The 25,909-nt window shown below is 51.0% G+C and overlaps 3 protein-coding genes across 3 annotated transcripts in view; 1 reads left to right on the forward strand and 2 right to left on the reverse strand.

Annotated features, from left to right (window-relative positions):
• EIF1 (eukaryotic translation initiation factor 1) overlaps window positions 1-25,909 on the forward strand; it is a 478,792-nt gene that overhangs the window by 227,900 nt on the left and 224,983 nt on the right. The gene's annotated exons all lie outside the window — the stretch shown is intronic.
• Window positions 7,167-12,203, reverse strand: LOC105872193 (keratin, type I cuticular Ha7-like). The gene is made up of 7 exons (XM_012766051.2): window positions 11,775-12,203; window positions 10,748-10,830; window positions 9,612-9,768; window positions 9,156-9,317; window positions 8,944-9,069; window positions 7,974-8,194; window positions 7,167-7,281 (listed from the first exon to the last, which is right to left on the reverse strand). Exons 1-7 carry the CDS (start codon window positions 12,201-12,203, stop codon window positions 7,167-7,169), a joined length of 1,293 nt encoding a protein of 430 aa, XP_012621505.2.
• On the reverse strand, window positions 20,079-23,778 carry LOC105872192 (keratin, type I cuticular Ha7-like). The gene is made up of 7 exons (XM_075993915.1): window positions 23,237-23,778; window positions 22,967-23,049; window positions 21,974-22,130; window positions 21,472-21,633; window positions 21,261-21,386; window positions 20,575-20,795; window positions 20,079-20,193 (listed from the first exon to the last, which is right to left on the reverse strand). Exons 1-7 carry the CDS (start codon window positions 23,714-23,716, stop codon window positions 20,079-20,081), a joined length of 1,344 nt encoding a protein of 447 aa, XP_075850030.1. The 5' UTR covers window positions 23,717-23,778.

Genomic DNA, 25,909 nt, shown 5'->3' on the forward strand with positions numbered 1-25,909 from the left:
CTACCCTCATTAATTGGGTGTTGGTCCATCCAGTGACATTCTTTTGTGTCCCATGACCCTGCAGGCCCATAATCATGCTCACGTCCTGGCCCACCTGGCATTTCTAAGGAGAAACCTAGATCGGTTCAAGGAAGAAGTTTCATTAAGCAGCAGCAGTGGACACTCTTCCCCTGGGCATTAAGAGAAGAATCTCTAAATGTTGTAGCATCCAAAGCCCTGGAACCCTGGGGGTGGATGATTAGGATTGATGTGGGCTGTGGCTGAAAAGACTGGACAGCTATTTTCATTTTCAGGGGCCGTGTAATGCCCCTGTGTCACTTACAGGAGTTGTAGAGGAGAGAATTGTAAAGGTAGAAGCATCAATAATTAGTTTGGGAATAAGTAAGTTTCTGGAGGAAGAGATCATTTTGAAGAGGGCTGGAAAATGATGGGAGATCCTTATAAATGCATTTAAATGATCTGGGAAAAGTATCTGGAGGCAGATGTGGGAGAAAGGAACAGGAAGTGTTTGTCGAACTTTTCCACTGGCTGTCCGCAGCGTCAGAACAGAGAGAGCGTGTACATTGGGAAAGTCAGGAGACAGCCCAAAGAGGCCCCACACGCACGAAATCACTTGAAATTGACTTAGACCTTCATGCGAATTGGCCTTATATTCCATAATATATCCATGTTGTCTTTAACATTAAAAATCCCTTTTAAATTTCCACTTAAACTTTCTGACAGTTTGCCCGGGGTTCCCTATGTGAAATGGATACACCAGGGGGATGAGACATATTCTGTCCCGGGCGTCCTGTCCCTACTGATTTACCTGCCACCTGCTTTAAGAACCAAAGGTATAAAGGGACCAAAGGAGGGCTTTGTGGTCGTGTGATTGAATCCAAAGACCCAGGCACTGGGAAGGAACACGCTGAGCACAGCATAAACAGGGGGGTCGCGAGGCAAGCAGCAGTCATTTGGGGTTGACTTGGGAGGTGAAGGAAGGCACTGGAAGATCTAAAGAAGAGGTGGCCAAAGTTCTGATATACAAAAGCTGCGTAATTACAGGCACCGCCAGGTACCACCTGCATCTCAGGAGGCAGCACCCTCAGCTCCACTGTGGCTTTGGCTGCCGGCCAGAGCTGCAGTTTTATTGACAACTCCCTGGAGTCCTTCCCTCCGTTGAGCTTTCATGCTAGTATTCTCCTGGCGCTCTGCGTGAGTCTCAGATAAAAGGTCCCTCCTCTCCACCCTGCAAGACCATTATCACCACTTATTAGAATGCCATTCTGATGAAAAGCCCCACCGCACTACAAAGAAGCCCTACACTTATTAATATAATAAAACCAAAATTTCTTTGTTTTCCTCCAAGGCAATTAAAGAGGGAGAAATAGGTGGGCCCAGCGGCAGGTACTTCTGAGACTGCCCAGTGGAAGGACGCAGGCTAGGCAGCAGCTGTCAGCGTCGTCGGCTTCTGTCTCGTTTCACCCGGGCTTGGGATGGAGGGAAGAGCTCGTGCACCCAGCTGGTGAGCGCTCACTTGGAGGGACCAGCACAGGCCTCCTGCAGCTACCTCATGTCAGCCTGCTCCGAAGCACTGGCCTTCCAGCAAGGAGCTATTTCCTCAGCCCTTTCTTCCCCACCCAGGGAGGTTTCGCCCTGCGCACAGACTACCTGCCTGCAGTGCTCTCCAAGCGCTTTGGTCTTATCTACTGATTGGCTGGCGTAGCCCCATGGAGGCTTTGGTGAGAGGAGAACATTTAGGTTTTAAGTATGAGAAGATTCAAGGATCTGATTGACAAAAAAGCAAAAAAAAAAAAGAATTTTTATGCAATGCAGAGAGATCAGAGAAATGGAAAGAGATGAAGACAAGGCGAGATAAAAGCAAGAAGAGGAGGCAAGGAGGAGACCTGGAAGAAAGCCTCAGAACCACGCAGGGCCGCAGGGATCAGACAAAGCTAGCCCATCTTCAAATGGGCTAACCTGGGCAACGCAAAGCTGAGAAGTACCCAACACAAACTGAACCAACGGGCAGAAGAGTGGCCCACCCTGCAGAGTGTCCTGCAAGACTTGAATGGAGATGACTCATGAAAGATCTGCAGACTCAGGGCCACAGCTTCCGAGGCCTCCGAAAGAAGCGACATTGTTCCAAGGTGTCCAGACCAGAGCATCACCTCTGTGATCCAGTCTGAGATTTGTCTGTGACTGAGAAACACACTGCTGTCCACACCGAGGCAGTGTGGACTCAAAAAGGAGCGACACTACATGTTCCTGGATGAATAAGGAGTGTGGAGAGGAGAAACGAAAAAGGGAGCAGGGATCGTTAGACCTACACTGGCTGCAGGTCATGGCCAATCGGCAGCCACGTGGAAGATGCAGGAGAGAACAGGTTATCCCTGTTACCTGCCGGAGATTCCTTTTTCCCTGCTGGCTGCCCTGCAGAAGGTAAAATGGCACAAGGATTCAGGATGGAGCCTGCAGACAGATTGGCTGGTGAGTGAACGCAATGCTGCTGCCCCTCGTCAATCTAGCCTCTTTCTTGCAATGTTTGCAAAATCTCAATAGGCTTGAGTGAATTTGCTTCTCGAATTCGTGGAGTAAATGGGATTCCCCCCCCCCCCACCCAGGACTGTAAGGTCCCTGTGACCACACACAGGTCGGGAGTAGACTTCATGTATTCTCCTGATTTACTCGTTGGAATATTTGCAAATTTTATTCATTGAAAGAGAAATTGAGCAGTCACTGGCTTGTCAAACCAACATTCTTCAGTGGGCTCAATTTAATTCAAAATTCATTTGTTAGGCAGCTTCTCTATGCAGCGCAGGACTAAACTGAAACAGAGAAGTCATAGTTCTGGTAAAGGATTATATATTTATGAAAAATTCAGGCCACTATGGGTCCCCAAAATATAAGAGAAATACCACAAGGTAAGAATATGAGATATTTAGAAGGTGTGAGATGGACAGTTGGAAATATGTTTGTATTCAATGTAATTAGAAAACTAGACACAAGACATGAAGACAGCAATTGTTGCAACATGCTGTGGGTGTGGCCCAGTCTCAGGGGCAGGGGACATGGTGGGGAGGACAATGTGACATGCCCCTGCCCTCCAGGAGCTCTTAGACCTGCTAAGCAGACAGGTCCACAGCTAGCATAATGTAACATAATTGGGACCTGTATCCCCCAAAATGCCTTCTCCTCTCCCCCTCCTCCACTTCTTCCCACACCTGAACTCCTGCCCCAAACTGCAGTTGGGCCATGTCAATCCAGGCCATGATTCTCAGCCACGAGGGGAAGGGATGAAGCCATTTCTGACTATTTACCCGTGTCCTGAAGGAGATTTATTTGTGACTAGGTGACTCATGGCAGGATTCAAAGAAGTGATCTCATTAGAATCCTAATCCCTTTAAGAATCTTTTCTTCAACCAGGCCTAGAGATTAGTTATTTCAATATTTGGTTCTTGTTGCTTTGGAGACCACAGGATGGGCGGTGGGCACAGCCTGTCGCTTCGGCCCTCGGGCATCCCGCGGGATCCGTAGGTGTGGAGGTCCGTCAGAGCGAGGGGAAGGGGCTTTGGGCAGGTGCAATGTGAGAAACCATTCCAGGGATGTGGTGTGGGGCAGAAAGAAAAAAAAGAGACAATGGTAACTCAAGCAAATTGGGAAGGGGACACGGGGAAGGGAGACGTGGAGGTGGCGCGTGCACCTGCTGCTGGGCAGGCACGGCTAGGCCGCCCTCAAGACCAGAGACGCCTCCCGGGGGGTGGAGGGCTTTGGGGGCCAATGGGAATGCTGAGGCAGGGTGTACAGGATGTCCAAGAACCAGGAGCATGAGGGCAAAGGGAGGCAAGGGACGTTTGGGTATATAACCAGCATAAAGGGGGAGTTTCCCCTGACGGAGGTCAGGAGACGGCCACAGGCCACATGCTCGGCCTGAAATGTTGAGGTTGGCTGGGGAGGAAGCGGGAAGACTGGGCTTGAGCGGCTAGAGCTGCCTGGCTCCTGTGGACAGGCCATGGAGGGGTCTTTCCACCTCCCTATGCCTGAACCCTGCCCATGGCACATGGGGACTGGGATGCCCAGTCTGCCCCTGTCCAGGTTGTGTGGGGCTCACACTGGATAACACGTATGAAGTGCTCCGTCAGTGGTGAACGAGGAACGCCTATAATGGAGTCTGTTTCTCTCCTCGTCTTCCTTGGTAGGAAAGTCGCTTTAGCAATGGCAGGGGGTGGATGGAGCCACTTCCCTGACCCCCAGTCATTAACATTGCCAGGGGCCTTGCACTTCAAGTTACTGTGAGATCCCACAGAACTGTCATGCCTGGCACCATTCTTTGTGGCATAAATTCTCGGAAATGGTTCCTCTAACATAAGCATTCTCATTTCCTTCAAGGAAAGGAATCAAAACAATGGAGTCATTATGACTCTGCCATCCTGCTGATGACAAAATCTGAGGCTTGGCCTCTGTAAAGCACAGTAGTTAAGAGCAGAGTTGCCGGAGGCAGACTGCCAGGGTCTAAATCCTGGCTTCACCACCTAGTCTCTGTGTGACCTTGTGTGTGTTACTTAACCTCTCTGAGCCTTGGCTCCTCTTCTGCAAAATAGGGAAACAATAGCATTGACTTTCTGGGATTACTGTGAGGATTAAATGAGTTTATACATATAAATGTATCTATAATTTAGATCAGTGCCTGGCTCATAGCAAGAGCTCAATGGGTGTGCACTTCTATGACAATGATGATGATGATGACAATGGTAATGATTCTGGTGGTGGTGGTGGTGATGGTGGTAATGGTGACAATGATGGGCTGTTTGGTTTCCAGGAAAGCTCCTCACACACATGCACATGCTTTCACGTGCACACACACACCCCAAGCACAATAATCTCCTCTGCCCGGCATTTTTTCCCAGGAGCCCAAACCACTTCACACATACACACACATATACACAGCGTCTCATCAAAGCTGATCTTTTCATTATAAATGACAGCCAGGACATTGGACATGAACTTATGAAACACAGGTCAACCACCCTGGGGCCCCATGACTCACTTCATGTCCCCAGAAGAAACCCTCAAGCACTGAATGACTCACCTTCTCTCTCTCTCCCTGAAACGGGAAGAACAATGCTTGCCCACGCTGTCATGGTGCAAGAATAAATGGGTTTATTTTGTTAGACAGCTTTGAACTTGTTGGATGAAGGAAGCTATTTAAGTACAAAGGAGGAGGTGAGGGTGACTGGGCCAGGTGCTAAATTAAGACTAACCAAGATCACTCTTTCTTAGTGAGACCTACTCCTGGGTAGGTGCCTACGGGGTGTGTCTCCTGTGCCCAGCACCTCCACCACTTGGGAAAAAGAGCACAGCAGAGAGGAGGGGAGGGTGCGGCAGCCTCTGACCCTTCCTGAGCTCCCTGTGATGGAAGTCCTGATGCCACCCAAGCACATCAGTCCTGTCCACATGGACAGTGGCCAACAGGTAGGATTCTGGGCTCAAGAGCAGTTGGAGACAGAGAAACGAGATTCTTGCCCAAGCCCTCTGCATCCTTGGGGCTGGGGACTCTGGTCACTCCTGCACCACAGCCCCATACAGGATGGGCTGGATTAAACCACCCTCAAATGCACTTGTAAATTTCTCAGCAAGCTACTGAAGTTCAGAGGGTGCACAGAGCAGAGAGGAAAAACAAACACCAGCTCCTAGAGTAGGTTTAGTGGCTCCACTTTAACACTTGCGGTTTCACTGACAAATAACAGCTAGAATGCAGGGAGCCACACAGTTTGGGGGCTGGAAGACCCTCTAAAGCCATCACAACCAGCCCCATCAGATGCCTGAGAGCTCCTCTCAACATTCCCACCAGGTGGATGTGCATTCAAGCCTCTGCTTGAATGTCTCCAGTGATGGGGAGCTCTCTGCTCCTCACCTCTGGCCATCTGTGATGCTGAATTCTGGAGATGTGCCGGTCCTCAGCCATGGCTGGCTTATGTGTCTATTGTCTGCAAATTCCAAGCTGGGCAGCGGCCAGAAGGACTCACTGGTGGAGCTTGTCTCGCAGTTTGGGTGGGTCAGCTTCTTTGGGCCTTTCTAGACTGATAGTCTGACAGGCACAGCAAGTAACATCATTTAACATTGTCAGAGTTTTGCAACATGCCAGAAAAAGGCACTGTCTCAATGGTAGGAGGGATCCTTACCCATGGGACCCTTCTGTAGAGTGTCTGGCCTGTCAGGGACTCATTCCCCAAATATACCTCCAACCCACTCATTCTCAAACTTGAGCCTACATCAGAATCACCTGGAAGCCTCGAGAACACAGAACACTGATTCAGAAAGGCTAGGGTGGCACTCAAGAACTGCATTGCCAACAAGTTCCCAGGTGAGGACCACACTTTGAGAACCACTGCCATAAACCTTCTCATATTTAATGGTTTCCCCTTCAAAGCTTCCCAAGAATGGGCTTTGGATCTGATTCAAGGAGGCTGCGGCTTCAAGTCTTGACTCAGCCACCAGCTGAAAATATTAACAGCCACTCCCTCTCTGCCGGGTTCTTGTGGGGACCTGTGTCACACGTCTGCAGAGCCCAGAACAGGGCTATGCTCATGATGGCCCATCACAAAGGCTTAAATAGGGTCCTCTGCGATTGGGGGCCAGCAGACCGCTGACTTGAGCTTTTCCTTTGCACAAGGACCAGGTGGCTTCATCCAGACAAAAGGGAAGTTTGGCTTGGCATCTGTATTTTGAAAGCTCTGTGAACCTGGGCCTCCAAATAGGCTTGGTCAGGTCAAGGACTGGGTGTCTATCCTGTGCCACGTTGCTGCAGTCTCCTGTTTAACCCGGTCTCCACTGGCTTCTCCATCTCTCAGAACCCCTCTGGGGACAGTCCCTGCTTGCGCAGGAGCAGCTGGCTCGGGAGCACCCAGCAGGGCTCTCGCATGAGATGGAGAAACTAACTGACACCCGCAGGCCCTGGGCTCCTCGTGCTGCAGAAGCGAAGTTTATTAGCAAAATAAAAACAGGACTGCCTGCCGCATCTCAGGGCAGGAGGCAATGGAAGAGGAGAAGGAGCACTCAAGACACTGAAGGGAGTATGCACAAATCCAGGAGCAGGGGCTGCGCCGCAGAGCTCAGAATCCCATCCACAGAGAGGCGCTGCCTCTCTGGGTCTCCCGCCCGGCCTGCAAAGGGGGCCGAGAAGCCGGTCAGCAGCCGGTCAACGAGCAGGGCCCACAGGAGGCCCGAGAGCAGGGGGTACAGGCTGCAGGGGCTGGACAGGGGGCGCTGAAGGCTGGGGTCGCGCACGGGTTGCAGGGAAGTCTGCGGAGAGAAAAACAGTGTTTGAAATGCTGGCACGAGATGTGCGTGAAAGAAATATATGGACACTTTAGAATCTGAGAGCAAAAGAGAATTTTAGACCTTAGATATCTCTCTAAGCCTAAAAGAAGCAGTGACTTGCCCGGAGCTGGGCCAGAACTCAGGATACCTGCGTGCAAGGCCAGGGCCCACTCTCCTATGGAAGGAACATGGCAGAGAGAAAGGCAGAATGCGAGCCAGCCAGGCCTCTGCCACTCTCTTAATTTAAACAAAGTCCCTAATCGTGTTCCTTATTGCTTAAAGGGATTTTATCCCATTACCCTTTTACAGGGCTACTGTGGAACTAAGATGGAAAAGTGGGTGTACTGCAACACTTCTTCCAGACAGAACTCAGTGAATGCACTAGTGCACTAAATGCCCTGAAAGTCAGTATTTTAGCTCCCCAAGGGAGTGACCAGCAGTTGGGGTGCAACATGATCAGCAAAACAAACGCCATGAGCTGAAAACTCCTGCACATCCTCATCTGTGTCTGGGCAGATGTAAGCTCACCAGACTACTGGGTAGCAAGTTTGTCCCCAAAGATGGGTTCTGCAATGCCACCCCCAGCTGGCCTCAGGGCTCCATTTAGGTCATTCCCAAACAAAGGTCTCTGCTTTTGCACATGGTGTTGATACAGACAGCAAGAAGGTACGTACTTGCAGTCCTCGCTCTCTAGAAGTTTCCGATACGTGTTGATCTCACACTCCAGCCGGGCCTTGACGTCCAGCAGCACCTGGTACTCCTGGTTCTGCCGCTCCAGGTCTGCCCGGATCTCGGACAGCTGCTCCTCCACGTTGCCGATGAGGCTCTGCATCTGGGCCAGCTCCGTGCCGTAGCGGGCCTCGGCCTCGCACAGGGAGTTCTGCAGGCAGTCCTTCTGTGGTACCAAAGAAAGGCAGAGCAGGCTAAAAATCATGGGTCCTATGTCATAAGGATCTGAGGACAAAAAAAAAAAAAATCGTGGATCCCTGTCTTCAACTTCTTCAGTGAGGCCATGACACCCCAAGACATTGCTGGGTCCAGAGAACAATGAACTCCCTTTACCAGTCTTCAACTGAAAGAACTAACACTGTGCTCTTGCTGTTCATCGTAGACCTTTAGGATAAGCTTGCATGCAAAGGCTGCAGGCATGTGGCTCACACCTGTAATCCTAGAACTCTGGGAGGCCAAGGCAGGAGGATCACTTCAGGTCAGGAGTTCAAGACCAGCATGAGCAAGAGCGAGACCCCATCTCTACTAAAAATAGAAAAAATTAGCTGGGTGTGGTGGCATGCGCCTGTAGACCCAGCTACTCAGGAGGCTGAGACAGGAGGATCCTTGAGCCCAGGAGTCTGAGGTTGCTGTGAGCTAGGCTGACGCCACTACACTCTAGCCAGAGTGACAGAGTAAGACCCTGTCTCAAAAAAAAAAAAAAAAAAAAAAGATAAGCTTGCAGAGCCCCCTCACTCTGGTTAGTGTTCATTCACTCGGCACCCATATCTATGAGAAAGTTCTTCCAAAGGAGACAAAGCCAAGGCTTAAGTTGTGTCCCTGGTGGGTGTTTAAGTGAGACCTGTACTGACCCCAGGGACCTGCTCACGGGAAATGGAGCCCAGCTGAGTCCCCCACGCATGCACAGGGACTCACCAGCGCGTGCTGCGCCTGCAGCTCCACCTCCAGGGCGTTCACTGAGCGTCTCAGCTCCAGGATCTCCGACTGGCAGCACTGCAGCTCCTCAGAGCAGGATGTGGCCTGCAGGCTGATGCCTTCGGACTGGGGCACAGTGGGGTAAACGACATGGTCAGCTCCCTGACCCAGAACAGAAGCTGGGTGCCCCCGCTGGGCAGCCCTCCCCTCACCTGGGCTTGGAACCACTGCTCCACGTCCTGGCGGTTGGTCTCCACCATGGCCTCGTACTGGCACCGCATCTCCCCCAGCTCCCTGCTCAGGTCCAGGTGGGGTTCCGTGTCCAGCTCAATCCGGAGCTTGTCCTCCAGCTGGCACTTCAGAATCTGGGCTTCCTGTGGGCAGAGGAGGAGGAGGAAGCCCTCATGGAGCCCCCACTGTCCTGCACCCGAGCCTCAGCTCCCGCAGCCTGCCCTCCCCAGCCACTTCCCTGTGCTCCTCTGAAGATGAGCCGCGGCCTGCACCGGCCCAGCAGTATCCAGAGGCTTAACATGAAGAACAAGCCCCCCTGGATGCCAGAGCTCACCCCACAGCTTCCACCTGGAGCAGGAGGAAGCCTCATTTCTCCCCCCAAAGGAGCCTGAGTTCACCCTGGAATGTCTCATGGCATCACACCAAGTGTCCTCTACCTGCTCATGGTTCTTCTTGAGACAGAGCAGCTCTTCCTTCAGGGACTCCAGCTGGGCCTCCAGGTCACACTTGGCCAGGGTGAGGTTGTCCAGCACTTTGCGCAGGCCACAGACATCGGCCTCCACCAGCTGGTGCAGAGAGCGCTCCGTCTCATACCTGTAACGAGCAAGTGCAGGAGGCAGCGTGAGAGAGCAGGGAGGGGCCCCGGCACTTGCTCAGCCATAATCCCACTGCCTGCCCTTCGCAGTCTGGGTCCCAGTTGGCTTCCCCTGTGTGGTGTGCTCAGGGCCCAGAAAGCAGCAGGACATTCCCCACTCAGTCTACACTGAGCACCTAAGACACACCAGGCAGAGTAGCTGGTACCATGATGGACACACGGCCAGCACCCGCCCTTGCAGGCTGATGGCCGGAAAGGGAGGTGATCAGGCAATGGCAACACTGTGTGATCACTGCAGACCCTCCTCTCCCAAGGCCCCTACTGAGAGGGTCCCTGGATTCTCTCTTAGAGTAGAAGCCATGTTGCCAGAGTGAGAGGAAGGAAATGTTCTCTTCACTCTAGATAGCGAGGCTTCCACAGTGCCCTGAAGAAGAGCAATAAAACACAGCGCCCTTTCCTGCACCCAGGTGTAGACCCTTTGGCCTTCGGGCTGTGGGGCACGATCTCCGCCAGGCATCAGTAGCGCTCACAGATTAGTCGAGCTGCAGCATGGAAACCGAACCTTTTTGAGGCAACAGAGTTTTGTAGGAAGTGGCCTCACATAGGAAAATTTGGTACAGAATTTGGGCCAAGTCCCAGTTCTGGCACATAGTCACGTGGCTTGTAGCAAGTCACTTCTGCACACTGAGCCACAGTGTCCTCATCTGCAAAGGAGATGCTGTCCCTGCCTGCCTGCCGCACAAGTTCTTACAATAGCATCAGGTGGATAAAGCCGCCTAGAGTATGTCGTAAACTATAAAAGCTAAACAACTGGAGAGCAAATATTTTTTCAAGATCTTGGGCTAAATTCCCTTTGTTTCCTCCTGTTGTTACTACTGTCGGGTGGGGGGTCTTGGTCGATACATCCTGATGCCGCACAAGAGAGAAGACACCCAGGTGGGCATCCCTGCCCAACCTCCCTGCCCAACCCCAACTCACTTGGTCCTGAAGTCGTCTGCAGCCAGCTTGGCATTGTCTATGTGCACGACCAGCCTGTTGTTCTCAGATTTGATGCACAGGATCTGGGGAAGAAAGTAGGCTCAGGGGGTGATGTACTGTCCCCAGAGCCACCTGTGGCCTTGGCTCAGAGGAAGTTCCATTGGCTGAGATTCAAATTACAACATCCCCTCAGACAACACAAACTCACAGACGTGCATGAGATGCTTTCGTGGTGCAGAAGGAGGATGTGCAAGAGGGCTCTTGGCAAAAGGTGAAGGCATGGAGTCGGAGGAACCGGGAGATGGAAGGTAGAACCAACTGGACATATAAGAAAGATTTGATTCGATTTCGCCAGATGTGATGCTTAGCCCAATATAAACAAGAAGATCTGGAATCTAGGCCACAGAACAATGGACTGACTATGAATGCCTTAGATGAAGTGCAACCCATTCTAAATAAGAACTTCCTTACTCTGGTTGCTCAACCTCCCCAAAGGTCTTCTCTGCATCTAGCCAGGTTTCTATGGCCCCCATTTTGACATTCTCTGTCTTCCTGACCCCAAAACTAAGACATCAGCTCTTTAGAAGCATTGACTGGATACTCAAAAGGGAATGCAGGAGGCTGGCACTGCTGGACCGATGGACACTGGCTCATCAAGGACATCATAAAAGACTTCCCTCCCCCTGTGTACTTCATGGAAGTTAGGGTGTTTTCCTGAAATTAGCACTATTTTTTAACTGCAATTTAGGACTTATAAGTGCTCAAACTAACTAAGCATGAACTCAGCATCCTGGGAGACAAATCCTACAGCTCATCCTCTGCACGTTCCCATCTGTCCGCACTCAAAAGATTCTCTTCCCACAGTTCAAAAAAAAAATCTACTGCTGATCCAGCAGTAATATTTTTCTATAAAAGGTCAGATAGGAAATATTTCCGGCTTTGCAAACCACACATATGGTCTGCCGTAGACAAAACATAAATGAGTGAGCATGGCCACAAACCACTGAAACTCTATTTACAGCCTCACCTTCTGCTGGAACTCCTCGATGGTGCGGAAGTAGGACTGGTAGTCCTGGCACACGCTCGACTCGTGGCATCTGGTCCACTCGCGGAGCTTGGCCTCCAGGTCCGCGTTGTCCCGCTCCAGCTGACGCACCTTCTCCAGGTAGTTGGCCAGGCGGTCGTTCAGGAACCGCATGGTCTCCTTCTCGTGGCCATTCAGGCTGCCTTCCCAGTAGGCCCCACAGATTCCGATGTTGCCGGGAATGTCGCAGGTCCCCGGCAAGGCACAAGCAGCCTGGCAGGTGGGGGGCAGACAGAGGCTGGGGCGGCCCAGAGGGGTGGACCCCACGCGCACTCGGTTGGCGTGTGCCAGGTTGGCCGAGAGGCACAGGGAAGCAGCCTTGGCCTCAGGAACCTTCCCAGCCCGGAGGGAGCCGCAGCGGTCAGAAGTCATGGCGCTAAGAGGCAATGACTCCTGCTTTGCCCACAGTTGAATTTGCTAGAAGCCAAAACCTTCCTTCTCCTGTAGACCTTATATAGGCTTTAGTGGGTGTTGATGCAAGAAAACTGGCATTTTCCTCATGAATATTTATGTCTATTGCTATACAATCGCTCTATTAGTCAGTGATTTTTGTTTCCTATAAAGAGTTAATGAGCTCGTGAAAGAGGCCTTCACTCATACACAATGCTTCCGGTCACTGCAGGGTCCTAGAAAACAGAAGCGAAGTCTTCTTCACGCAGCCCACCTTCTGTGGCTGTGACTTCTTTCCCCTTCTGTCAGCTTGTGTCTGTGAAACAATCAAGAACCAGGGACTCCTAAAATTTCCTCAAAGATGTCTCACTCCTGTATTCTTTTCCTACCTCGAAATGTTCCCACTGCGGCAAAGTCTAAAATATTAATCAATCAGGCACAGGGAGGAAAGGGAAAAATCAGGATTTATTTGTTTCAGTAGATATTTATGAAATGCCCAGTGTGGCACAAACACGGAGCTAGACCTCCTCGTGAGGGGTGGGGTTTACATATTAAAAAGAGAGATAAGAAAGCAAGTGACCTAAATATTATAAAGCCAATAAGAGAGGGTATTTTTTAGAAAGAGAGAGAGAGCTGTGAAGATTTCAAGGTAGAGGAAAACAACACTGATAGGCCAGAAAAGGACTCCACGGAGTAGGGGATTTTTAAAATGTGTCCTGAATGATATTTTCCATAAGAGGTTAGGGGAGAGAATGCCTCTCCTGGAGAACCAAGTAAACACAATCAAACATGTTTGGGAAATGGAAAATAGTTTAGCTGTGTTGGCGCTTGTGATGGAGACATGTCCGCGAGCTCTGGAAAGTTGTGTTCAGTCCAGGTTCTGGGAAGCCTTGAATGCCAGGACCAGGAGTCTGCCCTGGCAGCTGACTCTCCTCGAACAGGAGGAAAAATAAGTAGCCATGTTCCTTTTGAAGGAAAGTACCAGGAGATGGAATTTTCCTTTATAAATATTGGCAGAAAACACCAAGAAAAACAATGAAAAGGAAACCAAGTTGATTTTGGTGTTTGAAAACTAACACACTTTTCAATAATCCTTGAGTCAAAGAAAAAATCAAACGAGAAATTTAAAAGGTATTTTGAATTAAAATGAAAATTCAACATATCAAACTGATTTTGACAATTAAGACTTTCCCTGCTCAAAAGTGAAACAGATAAGCAGTTTTGGGTGTGGGGGAAAGGCTCATGAATAAAACTGAGTGATTTGTGATTTTGGGGAAATAAAATTACGTTGCTGTGTATTGGAGCCTCGAGGGTAATTAGGGCGGGCAGTGATTAACACTTTATGGTGTCTGTTCCCAGGCCTCGCCTGCCTTTCCCGGCATCTTTCCTTCCTACTGACCCTCTCACCAGCCTGAGTCCCTCCTCATCCTTGTTTACAGAAGATGCACACTCGAGAACTTTGATCTTTGGTCTTTCGAAATGTTCTCACATTTTCTTTGAAATGCACCTACCTTGATTGTCCATTGCTTGGGAGACTCTAGAACAAAATTTAAATTTCCTTAATCTTCAGACACACTCAGAGCATCAGAAGTTTTATGGCCTCCTCTATTTCTCAAACAAATGAGCAGGTGGCCAGCTGTTCAATGAACTCTGGAAGAGGGCAGCTGGCCAGCTTCCCGTCTATGCTAACGAAGATGCTAGCCTGGCCCCATCGCTGAGACGAATGAATTCACCAGGAGGGCCCGTGAGGCAGGAACACACGTTTCAGCTGGCCCTAAATCACAGAACCTCCAGGATGAAAGGGATCACAATGTCTCTAGTCTCAGACCCTTTGGCACTCAGTCCCTTCTGATAATTTCCAGTTAGTTGTCCAGTTCCATCATTTCCCAGGACAGCTCATACCAGCTCAGCCCGTGAGTCTCACAAACAGCTTCCCAGGCTTTGAGCAAGACACGGAAATCCAGAAATAAACAGCAGCCAGCTCTGTCTTAAGGCACTCACAATCTAGAGAATTGTTGGAAAGTCTTCATGCAGACATAAGTCTACCTCCCTGTTACTTCTGCCTTTCATTCATTCATTCAGTGCACGTTTACTGAGAACCTACTCTGTGCCAGGCAGGTGCTGGTGCCGGAGGCTGGTGATACGTTAGCAAGTAAGTCAGAGAGTTTGTCCTTTAGTTAATTTACTTTCCAGTTGTCCCCCATTGGGTCCCACAGAGGATAAATCCAATCATTCCGCCACATGGCAGACGTGAGGCCATTGGTGACAGATGTGAGGTGGCTCACTCCTGGTTCCTCATTTAGCATAGTCTAAGCCCCCGCCATCCTGGGAATGGTCCTCTGGATATACTACGTCATATAAGAAAGAGTCCCTTATATCGTTAAGTATCACTCTTAAGTGGGGGCCCTAGAATGGAATTTCAGATGAGTTTAGGTTAAGAGGCTGCCAGTAGGTGGCCCAGAAAACCTTCTTGCCCAGGACTTTTGTGTGAACCATGCTGGTGCCACCAGCAGTTCAGCATGACAGCCACCCAGCCACTAGCTGGTCCTGTACGCAGTCAATGAGACCCATGGGGACACTTCCTTGTAACCACCCTGTGTACAGATGTGGGCAGTATTCACCCATGCAGGGCACCTACTCCAGATGTGCAATATTCCTGAGCTCCTGCCACAGCAAAGCCCTTCTCAAGGCACTGCAGGGGGTGCAGAGATGAATAAGAGAGATCCCACCTCTCTAAAAGCTGAGAGCAGAGGGAGAACTAGTTCACGTCACTCAGAGGAAGTGGGTGACTGGGCCTCAGAGACACAAGGGAGGCATCCAAGGTTTTCTCTGGAGCTTGAGATTGAGGAGACTTGGATGGGCAGAAAGGGAGCGTTTGTAAAAAGAAAGGTGAGCACAGACAAGCACTCAGGAGCAGAAGTGGGTTCAGGAGAAGCAGGTGCAACCTCAGAAACCCAGGTACGCAGCCTACAAGAGGCTGGCCCATGAGCCAGACCCCCAAAGAAACGAGTGTAAATGACACCAAAATGTCAACTGAAAGAGCCACAATAGCATTTTTAAAGCCTATAAAACTGAAGTTTAAGCGCATCTATGCTAAAAATGTAGTCTGCTTGTATTTTTGTAACATCTCCATCGGTGGTTCTCAAACTTAAGCAAGTGTCAGGATCACCTGGAAGGGCTTGCAAAATGCAGATTGCCCGGCCCTGTGCCCAGGTTCAGTAGGTCTGGGGTCAGGCCCGGAGTCTGCATTTCTACCCCCTTCCCAGATGCTGTTGGTGCCGCCAGTCTGGGGACCACACTTGGAGGACAGAACCACGGCTCTATAGCAATAGGTGAGCTCTGTGGTGACTGTCATCCTGTGTAAATGAAGCACCAGGTAACAAAAAGGTGTTCAGCGAGTTCAAGAGGAGCCAACATTTGAATGACCATGTCTAAAACCAGTTAGACTCAGGTGATAGGTACATGTCACAGAATTCAACTTCTACCCCCTTAAACCTATTAAAACAACAGTTTAAAGATAAAAGAAATTAAAAAGCTAATCTCATAGAAAAAATAGATAAGTAAAATCAATTGACATGCATTTTCTTCTGTGTATCTTCCTAGTTCACTCCTCTTCACTGGGGTTTGTTTTAGGAGAACATCTAAGCTAGAAGGAGAGAGAAGGGACAAGAAGAAAAATGCACACAGTGTGTATGAAGCCTTTGAGGAAAAGGCCAGTTCATGTGAAAAGCGATGTTTGTAGAGGACAAGGGGCAACTAAAGCAATAATTGTTGACATCTGTTACATACTGGGCATCAGGCATGGCACTCACCATGCGGTATTCTATTGCATTCATTCTCTCTCTCTCTCTCTTTCTCTCTCTCTCTCTCTCTCACACACACACACACATCCCTATACACTCACAGTACATATACACCACCATGTTTGACCATCTACTACATGCCACCAAGTATCATACCACATGCTTATAACCACACTACAAAGTAGTTCCGAGTATCCCATTGTTGAATAAAGAAAAGGAAGTTCAGAGCAGTTACATAATTTGTCTGAGCTCACAAAGCTGGAAAGAAAAGCACAGTCCTGGAATGTCACCCTGAACCTGCCTGACTCTCCAGCCCAAGTCCCTTTTGCTCTACCAGACAGCCCAGAAGGGACCAGATAGAGGGGTCCAGACTGAACACCAAGCTGAGGCCCCTAGACAGCCATCAAACAGGCATCCATTGGATTCATTCAACAACGAGGACTGGGTCCCTGCTCTAGAACACACCCTCATCTAAACAGCTAGAAATGATACAGCAGAAGACAGATCAGAGTTGTCTGGAGGTTTTTGAGCAGATGAGAGAGATTCACAAAGGAGCAGTTTAGGAAATTAATCTAGTGCCCAATATACACCCTAACATGGGAACACTGAACCTCCATTTCATATGCTCTCTGGTACATAATGCAGTGCCTTGCACATAATATATGCTCAATAAATGTAACAGGAAAGACTGATGGGGGGTGGTCTGGGCAGGTGGACTTGACACAGAAGAAACAGGGGCAGGAGCAGGCTGGTGCTGGTGACTGACGGACACCAAAACCAGCCACCAGCAGTGCCGATGGAAAGGAAGGCACAGAGGACAGACATGTGACAAAAGGGCTCTCCAAGGCTGGGTGATTTACTGTACGTGGGAGTCAAAGGAGGGAGAGAAACTGAAAGTGGCCCTGAGGCCACCCTGGGTTGCTAGAACAATCATGTACTTCAGGGCAGCTGGGAAATCAAGGGACAGAGCATGCTGGAGGGGAAGAAGCTGCATTCAAGTCCTAGACGATGAGTGTGAAATGTAGCTACCTAGGACTGGCCACTAGGGGGTCAGAGACAAAGGCCTGGGGCAGGAGAGGCAGCCTGTGTTGTTTGGACTCACTGAGAAACGCTCCTCCTCAGGTACTAAGAGTTATGGCACCTGGCAGGCAGGTAAGCAGGTTGGCTTGGTGCCGGGGCTCATCCCTGGACAGGAACAGGGATTCTAAATGGAAACGTCTCTGTCCCCCCACCCCAGCCCCCAGAGGGGAGGTGATGTTTGGAATTTCCCAAACAGGTGGCTGGGATGATATCTAGAGTAGAGGCAGTGTCGTTGGAAAACAAGCATAACCTATATTCTAAATAAGCCGTCTTTTAGTCGTGATGTGAGTTTGGCATTTATATTTTTGGAAGTTAAGACAAGGTTAAGTGAGAAGGCAAGGTGTCTTTTACATTTATTGAGGGGGACAGCGTGGCTGAGAAACACTGAATTAGATGGAAAAAAAGAAAAATGGTGCAACAAGCTGAGCTCATGAAGATTATCACAAGTGGCCATGAGAAGGACGGATTTGATTCCGTGCACGATCAGGAAGATGAACGGAAGATGCTGAGGGCAGGGAGGGCATGTGGTGCCACCATCCACGTTAAGTGTCACACTTTGGGGACCACACACACCAAAATAATGCTCTTATTCAAGAAATTCCAGAATTGCACTGTGATTGTGCTGGCTTCCCAGTGCAGGCAGGGCGGGAACAGTAGAGGATCTTTCCCCAGAGCTCGCCCAGGCACATGGCGTCCACCCCAGGGGCCTGCAGCCAGCCACCGTCTCTCTTTCCATTCTGCTGGGCCTGGTGGGAAACGGCATTTGGAGTTTCAAAAGCGCATGAGCGCAGGGGCCCACAGAGGCCTGACAGGTGTCATCATGTGAAGCCTGGAAGGAAAGATCACAGATCAGCCCCCGGCCGTGCCGGCTCAGCACGAAGTGGCTCCAAACCGTATGTGGTCCTCCACCAGGGCGCCAGAGTCTCCGGGGAAGGAAACTGAGAACCACCCGAAAACAGCCTGGTTGCAATTATTTAGCCAAACAACACCAGGTAGCACATGCGGGGCTGCATCAATACAGTCCATGAGGAGGGGCGGGTGCAGGGAGGCCAGAGACAGGCATGTGACGCACAGCTGGGAGACTCTGCCTGCAGGAAGAGGTGCCTGGGATCGGGGGGCAGAGGACGCCTGAGCCTCAGGATGCAATAACGTCCATGTCCCTGGCCAGGCTGGGTACCCACCTGTCAGCTCTACCCTGTGTCCTCCAGGTGGCCCTTCCTGCCACCCCTAGCCATGGGGCCTTACAGGTGGAGCTCACCCAGGCTGCGACCTGGCCAGGAAAGGTGAGACAGGCCAGATCTCCACAACCCTGTCACACGGAGGGATGGTGGCTACTCCTTCAAACATGACTGTCACAGGTTACTTGTTAGGAGGAAACTCACAAGAGCCCACAGGACAGTCTCGTCCTCTGACAGCCCAAAGAATGCTTCCCTGGTTTCAGTGAGGCCACTCGGAGTGAGAGACTGAGCTCTGATGACAGCGCGGGGTGGTTTTTGTTACGGCACACAAGTGAACAAGGAGTATGGCCAAGCTTCCAGGCTGCCCACGTGGGAGCCTGGGCTCTGGATGCTGCTGGGGGTCCTGCTGCCACCTCTTTAGCTCCTCTGTCCTTCTGAGGAGGGAACGCTGTGCCTGCTGCTTCCCAGGGAGCCCCAGCAGACCAGTATCCACGGAGCACCCCCAGATGCCAGGAACATTATGCACATGATCCTTCAACCGCAGTGACAGGGAAACACAACTGTCCTACTTTTACAAATGAGAAATAGGTCTTGAGAGAATGGAGTGACCTGGCCAACTGCATTCAGCTAGAGCCACCCAGGTGGACTTGAAGCCAGGCCTGCTGGACCCTAGAGCAGATTCACTTCCCATCACCCTATCCTACCACAAAGAAGGACCCACTGTGCATTGCTCTTCGCACCAGGGCACGTGGGTGAGTTTCATTCTTCCCAACACGCTTGGTGCTTTCCAAAACCTAAACTGCCCCGCACAGCTCGGAAGGCAGCACAGCTTCTCGGGTCCCCCTCTCTCCACTCTTAGCTGTGTCTGGCTGTGTCTGGCTGTGTCGCCTTGGTCCCACCAGAGCCATGTTCGAGAGGTAGGCAGGGACCAGGAGTGTCCTGATGGCAGCCGCACCCTCCGCACCAGCATCTCTCTAGAGAACGCTACAGCCGGGAGGTGAGCCAGGACCAAGACCACTGTCCCCGAGGGCCCCACGCCTAAGAGAGCGGGCAGGAAAGGGGCCCATGTGTGTGAGAGAAAGAGCTTGGCAACTTGGCCCAGGCAGCTCTCAACATGACCTCCGTTTGGCTAGATTGGAACGCTACATGGTGTGTGATTTTGCTCTTGGACAAAATACCAAGAGGCTGAAGATGCCAAAAGCATGGTAGGGACATGTTAGTTCTGAGCTGTTCTGAAAGAATGCACACTTGGCAGCTGCCATCGCCACTTCCTTTCAGCAGTCCTCAGGGATCCCGGGGCAAGGTAGCCGCACGTCCACCGTCAGGTAAGGGCTTAGACCCAGCACCCTGAGAGCTCCTGGTGGCGATGTGCCAGTACCAGCGAGGACATGGGGACCTGCGGCCGGGACTCCAGCAACTCACACAGCCACACCAGGGACACACTCGATACAGGAAGGAGGTTTATTGACCATCGAATACAGGAGCCAAGTGACATTTTAGAAGATTCTGAAACACTGAAATAGAACCAAAAGAACCCAGAAGTGACACTGGGAAAAACAGTACCTTTAGTGGAAGATAATGACAACATAGAAAAAAAAAAGTGCAGCTAAAAGACAAAGTGCAGCTAAAAGACACAGACAGGAAGCCAGCCACTCCTTGGAAGTTCCTGCTACCCGGTGATGTGGGGAAAATGCCTCCAGTGAGCCTGGTCTCCCGGGAAGGAAGACACAGCGAGGTGACAGCACTCCTGACTCCAGCGCAAGTGGCCTTCACCCCCGGCACAGGACCGCGGGCCTTCAGCATCGGCTCCAGGTGCCAGCTCCACTGGCAGAGGGAGGCCCGCAGGTGTTGGGAGCACGGCCAGGACAAAGGCCACAGGGGGCAGGCGTGGCGCACGGGTTGCAGGGGAGTCTGCAGGGAGAGAGAGAAGAAGTGTTAGGCACAGGACATAAAAAGATGTCTCCGTGGTTGACAATGCAAATTAAGACCAAAAGGACGAAGGCCAAGCCTGCCTCCAACAAGGCTCACAGAGCGGAAGACATGCTCCAACAGTTCTGCTCTCATCTGTGTCTTTCCACATCCCGGAGTGCTTGGGGTGGGGGGGACTTGGCTTAGGGACCTGACCACCCTTTATGTAGCATTCTATAACAATCTAATCTGCACAGCCGGGAGGGGTTGGTGAGTGACTGTGTGAAGGTGCACAGGAAGATGGCATGAGATGAGACCTCCTGCAAGCACTTCAGTTATCTCTGAGGAATGAACTTAACGAGGAATTGTCCAGATCACACATACTTGCAGTCCTCGCACTCCAGAAGTTTCCGGTACGTGTTGATCTCGTCCTCCAGCCTGGCCTTCACGTCCAGCAGCACCTGGTACTCCTGGTTCTGCCGCTCCAGGTCGGCCCGGATCTCGGACAGCTGCTCCTCCACGTTGCCGATGAGGCTCTGCATCTGGGCCAGCTCCGTGCCGTAGCGGGCCTCGGCCTCGCACAGGGAGTTCTGCAGGCAGTCCTTCTGCGGGGGGGAATGGGGGCGTCAGAGACCCGGGTGCCCCAAAACTCAGCAAGGAAAATCCTGGCCAAACTCATTAGGCATAGGGACATTCCAAGAGCTCTGAAGAAATCACTGTCATAACCATGACTTTTCATACACAAAATAAAATCTAACGTAAGGAACTATGTCACAGTGGTCCCTGTATCCCCAATGCCTGACAAAAAGTTGACACCCAGTAAAATCTTGTGAGATGAGTGCTCGAACTTCCACGCTATATTCTGAAGGAAGTGGAGTGGACTTCTTATAGAAACCGTTGTCTCTGGGTCAAACTGGTTTTGACAGCAAGGCACCTCCACCAGGCAGACAGGGACCCGGGTCAAGTGCTGACTTAATGTTACAGGAGCTGATCAGAGACTCCCAGAGCTGCTACTACCTGTCCAAGGAGTGAGGTGACTGCAGTGCAGTGAGGGTGAAGGGGACACGTACCAGGGTGTGCTGGGCTTGGCGCTCCACCTCCAGGGCGTTCACCGTGCATCTCAGCTCCAGGATCTCAGACTGGCAGCACTGCAGCTCCTCGGAGCAGGACATGGCCTGCAAGCTGATGCCTTCGGACTGGAGCACAAGTGCACAGACAGACACGGTCACCTCCCTGCCCAGATGGAACCCAGTCCCCTCTGCTGGGCAGCCCCGCCCTCACCTGGGCTTGGAACCACTGCTCCACGTCCTGGCGGTTGGTCTCCACCATGGCCTCGTACTGGCACCTCATCTCCCCCAGCACCCTGCTGAAGTCCACCGTGGGCTCCGTGTCCAGCTCAATCCGGATCTTGTCTCCCAGCTGACTCCTCAGAATCTTCACTTCCTGAGGGACAGAAGGGACAGACACCTGAGTGCGGGAAGGGCCTTTGGCAGAGCAGACAGCACCCGGCCCCCGCCCCTGACGAGCAGCAGGAGGGGAGCCCCACATGCAAGCACACGCCAAAGTCTCGCCCAGGGCCCCGTGGGAAGAGCCCTCGTGGAGACCTTCCTCATGCACGAGGCACGTGCTCCACGTTCCACAGAGGCCGGCTGGACCCTCAGGCCCACACCAGCCTCATGCTGCAGCCAGCTGGCCCAGGCTCCCATCTGAGAGCCACAGGTCGGTACCCCTTGTCTGCCCAGCCCCCCACCCCCGCCATGAGTCTGTGTGCTGGGGACCGCACCTGCTCGTGGTTGCTCTTGAGGGCGAGCTGCTCCTCCTTCAGGGACTCCTGCTGGGCCTCCAGGTCGGCCTTGGCTAGGGTGGCATCGTCCAGGAGCTTCTGCATCCCACACATGTCCGCCTCCACCAGCTGGCGCAGGGCGCGCTCGCTCTCGTGCCTTCCGTCACGGGAGGAGCCAGGTCAACAAGCTCGCCCGTGACCGCCCCGCCGGCTGCCCTGGTCCCCACCTCCCTCACCACCTGGGAGCCTCACTCATTCACTGGATCGACATTCTGTATGTTCGACCCTCTAGCTATAGGGCTTATGGTTGGGACGAGAATCATTCTGCCCACTGACTCAAGGGGAAACTGAGCCTCAGAAAGGACAAGTGCACCATCCAGATGACTCACCTGGTTAGTAGCAAACGCATGGACTCAACCTAAGTGTTCCCACTTCAAATGCAGTATTGACTCTGCCATACAGAAGTCAGCAGCCAGAAAAAGGGATGACAAAAACCAGGCCTCTGGGGCTTCCGTAGTTGCTCATCCTGAGGGCCAATTGTTTCCCATTGCCTTTCCACCCGTCTCATTTTATGCAATTGCAATTCTTGATACCAATGAGCTCCAAAATGGGTTTTGCTAAAGATCAGTGAATCTGTCAACGACCTGTGCTCTGAGAGTTTATTCTTGCAATGACTGAATTTTGCTCCTGTTTAAAGGCAAAACCCTCTTATTTTCTAGATATGGGGCAGGGGCTAGAGAATTATGTAAGTCCTAATCAATCTAGACTATATCTTCTCTTTTGTTTTAATGCTTTTATTCTCTTCCATCCTATATAATGACTATTTCTAGTGAAGGCTAATTTAAGATTTAGAGAGAAAGGAAATGGACACTTATTCATTCGTTCTACTAATCAAAATATTTTTGAGCACCTACATTAGGTCAAGTATGTGACAGGAACTTGGAAATAGAGCAGGAAAGAGAAGTCACCCTGGCCCTCCGCGGCCTTACTCACTTGATCCTGAAGTCATCAGCAGCCAGCTTGGCGTTGTCAATTTGTACAATCAGCCTGGTGTTCTCAGCCTTGCTGCACAGGATCTGAGGAACACCAAGAAGACAGTTCACCACAAAGCATCACACCTTGGGCTCCAGCTCGTGTGGGGTGTCTACACCCATGCCTCAAAAGAATCCAAGATCCAGAGCTCTTTGGGGCTCACGTGGACGTTTCCTGCTGCGCCCTTCCGCCTTCTCAGCCCCAGCTCGCCCTGGTGACCCCAAGCCTCACCTTCTGCTGGAACTCCTCGATGGTGCGGAAGTAGGACTGGTAGTCCGGGCACACGCTCGACTCGTGACATCTGGTCCACTCGCGGAGCTTGGCCTCCAGGTCCGCGTTGTCCCGCTCCAGCTGGCGCACCTTCTCCAGGTAGTTGGCCAGGCGGTCGTTCAGGAACCGCATGGTCTCCTTCTCGTGGCCATTCAGGCTGCCTTCGCAGTAGGACCCACAGATTCCAATGTTGCCGGGGATGTCGCAGGTCCCCGGCAAGGCACAAGCAGCCTGGCAGGTCGGGGGCAGACAGAGGCTGGGGCGGCCCAGAGGGGTGGACCCCACGCGCACTCGGTTGGCATGTGCCAGGTTGGCCAGGAGACACTCTGGTCTGGTCGGGCACTCAACCTCAACCACAGGGACGGGGTTGGGGACGCTTCTTGCACCCAGAGGCTTGGGGCAGCCCAGAGAGCAAGGTAAGCTGATGCAGGAGGAAGTCATGGCGTTGGGCTGAGGCTGCACAGGAGTTTCAGAAGAGCGGGGAAGGCTGAGCCTCGGAGTCTGAGAACCTCCTCTCCTCCCGGCCCTTTTATACCCATCCCGGGTGGGTGTTGGTACAAACGCTTTGACCTCACTGTTGTGGTGCCATCAGCCTGTTACTCAGCTATCGGGTTTACCACTAAAAGTTGCTCACCTCGTTAAAGGAATGTTGATGAATCTGAGGTGGCTCTTGACTCTTTGATATCAGGTTGGCTGTGGTGGGAAGTCAGAGATTCATTATTTCTACTCGGCAAACACCAGCAGTTAATCCTGGCCCCACATGTCCTCTCTGTCGACTGGGCTGGTCTCCCTGGATGCAGCCACAGTGAAGAATCAAATCTTTCCATCAATGATTTGTGTGGCAGGAGAGACAGAAAACCCCTGGGACCCACTGGCCCAATCACCTGTGCAGGACTCAACCAGCCTTTGCTCCAAAGAGAAAATATGATTTCATAAAACTAGTGGGTCTACTGATATTTGATTACTGAGAGACCCCATTTCTTCTTTCTTCTGTCTGTTGTATCACATACACCCCTTGAAGAGCAATAAAGCATCAAAAATGCATCCAGAAACATCCGTGCTAATCATCTGTTCATTCTGTCATTCATGCATTGGTTCAGTATGTCTCCTGAACACCCCCCGCAACTCAGACAGTGGACAGGTTCCTGGACGTGAAATGTTTGCTGTTCATTAGGAGGAAACAGTGCCACAGAAATCTTGGGGTGGTTTATATCGACTTGGATGAGAACCATAGATCAGTGAGGGTTCGTGAAAGATAAGGGACTATAGTCCTGACCAAAGAAGTATTTAGAGAGAAGCTGCTAGCAAACGAATAAACAAACCAAAAAAAAAAAAAAAAAAAAATCCTTGTTTGAATCAGGAAAGGAAAATTGGGCATACAGCTCAAGCAGTATTGAAATGAAAGGTTGAGAACTAATATGTATTGGGTGTTCTGCTATGTCCTGTCCTATTTAATCCTTACCACCTATGAGGTAGTTCCAGCCTGGCTGTGCAGATGAGGAAACTAGAGTAAAGTATGTTTTTTGATTGACAGAATTAATGAACTGGCAAAGGCTTGATTCAGTCTCATGTCTGCAGAATTCATTCTTTTGTGTGTGTGTGTGATGGGATCTCACTGTCACCCAGGCTGGAGTGCAGTGGCATCGTCCTAGCTCACTGTAACTTCAAATTCCCTGGCTCAAGCAATCTTCCTGCCTCAGCCTCCCAAGTAGCTGGGACTACAGGTGTGTGCCACCACAACCAGCTTATTTTTTCATTTTTTGTAGAAATGGGGTCTCGCTGTGCTGCTCATTTGGGTCTCAAACTCCTGGCCTCAAGTGATCCTCCCACCTCAGCCTCCGAAAGTGGTAGGATAACAGGTGTGAGCCACCTGGCCCAAGAGCCCATTCTCTTTCTACTTCACCAGTGAGAACAGCCTATGTCATTGCCTCTGTCACTGCTGGGCCTGGGGAGAGGGCAAAATGTTTAGTTATTAGGTCAGAAATTGAAGTGAAAAGAAATAAAATTACTGAAGGTCCTTGTGTTCTAGCAAGGCAGGTATTTGAATACTGAGGCAATGAGGACAATAAAATGTACATAGAAAAGTTACACTCAAAGATGAGAGTTTGGACTATAGTCTTGCATTGCTTAACAATGGAGATACATTCTGAGAAATGTGTTATTAGGCAATTTTGTTGTGCAAACATCATAGAGGATACTCACACAAACCTAGATGGTACAGCTTTCCACACACCTAGACTATATGGTGTAGCCTACTGCTCCTAGGCTGCAAACTGGTACAGCATATTACTGTTCTGAATACTGTAAGCAACTGTAGCACAGTGGTAAGTATTTGTGTATCTAAACATAGAAAAGGTAATGTGTTGTGCTGCAATGTTACAATAGCTATAACATCTCTAGATGGTTGGAGTTTTTCAGCTCTATTGTTATCTTATGGGACCATCATGGCATATGTGGTCTGTTGTTGGCAGAAGCATCATTCCACCATGCCTGACTGTATACCCCAAGTCCCAGAGATTTTCAGTAGAGCAGGGGAACAAGCCAACCAATGGCTATGGGGCCAGGAGTCATCCCTCCAAAGTGGTAGAAGGAAAATGGAGGGACCTAAAGACAGATCCAATGGGATAAGACTCT

This window comes from Microcebus murinus, chromosome 18, assembly GCF_040939455.1.
Source record: "Microcebus murinus isolate Inina chromosome 18, M.murinus_Inina_mat1.0, whole genome shotgun sequence".
NCBI classification, from domain to species: domain Eukaryota; kingdom Metazoa; phylum Chordata; class Mammalia; order Primates; family Cheirogaleidae; genus Microcebus; species Microcebus murinus.

Bases quoted from the DNA above. Each gene is read 5' to 3' on its own strand.
- LOC105872193 (XM_012766051.2), bottom strand. From the start codon at position 12,203: ATGACTTCTGACCGCTGCGGCTCCCTCCGGGCTGGGAAGGTTCCTGAG. The intron at 9,070-9,155 runs GTGAGGGGAGGG...ACTGTGCCCCAG, and splicing joins AGCAGTGGTTCCAAGCCCAG to TCCGAAGGCATCAGCCTGCA. The intron at 8,195-8,943 runs GTGAGTCCCTGT...TTGGTACCACAG, and splicing joins TGCAGGCGCAGCACGCGCTG to AAGGACTGCCTGCAGAACTC.
- LOC105872192 (XM_075993915.1), bottom strand. From the start codon at position 23,716: ATGACTTCCTCCTGCATCAGCTTACCTTGCTCTCTGGGCTGCCCCAAG. The intron at 21,387-21,471 runs GTGAGGGCGGGG...CTTGTGCTCCAG, and splicing joins AGCAGTGGTTCCAAGCCCAG to TCCGAAGGCATCAGCTTGCA. The intron at 20,796-21,260 runs GTACGTGTCCCC...TCCCCCCCGCAG, and splicing joins GCCAAGCCCAGCACACCCTG to AAGGACTGCCTGCAGAACTC.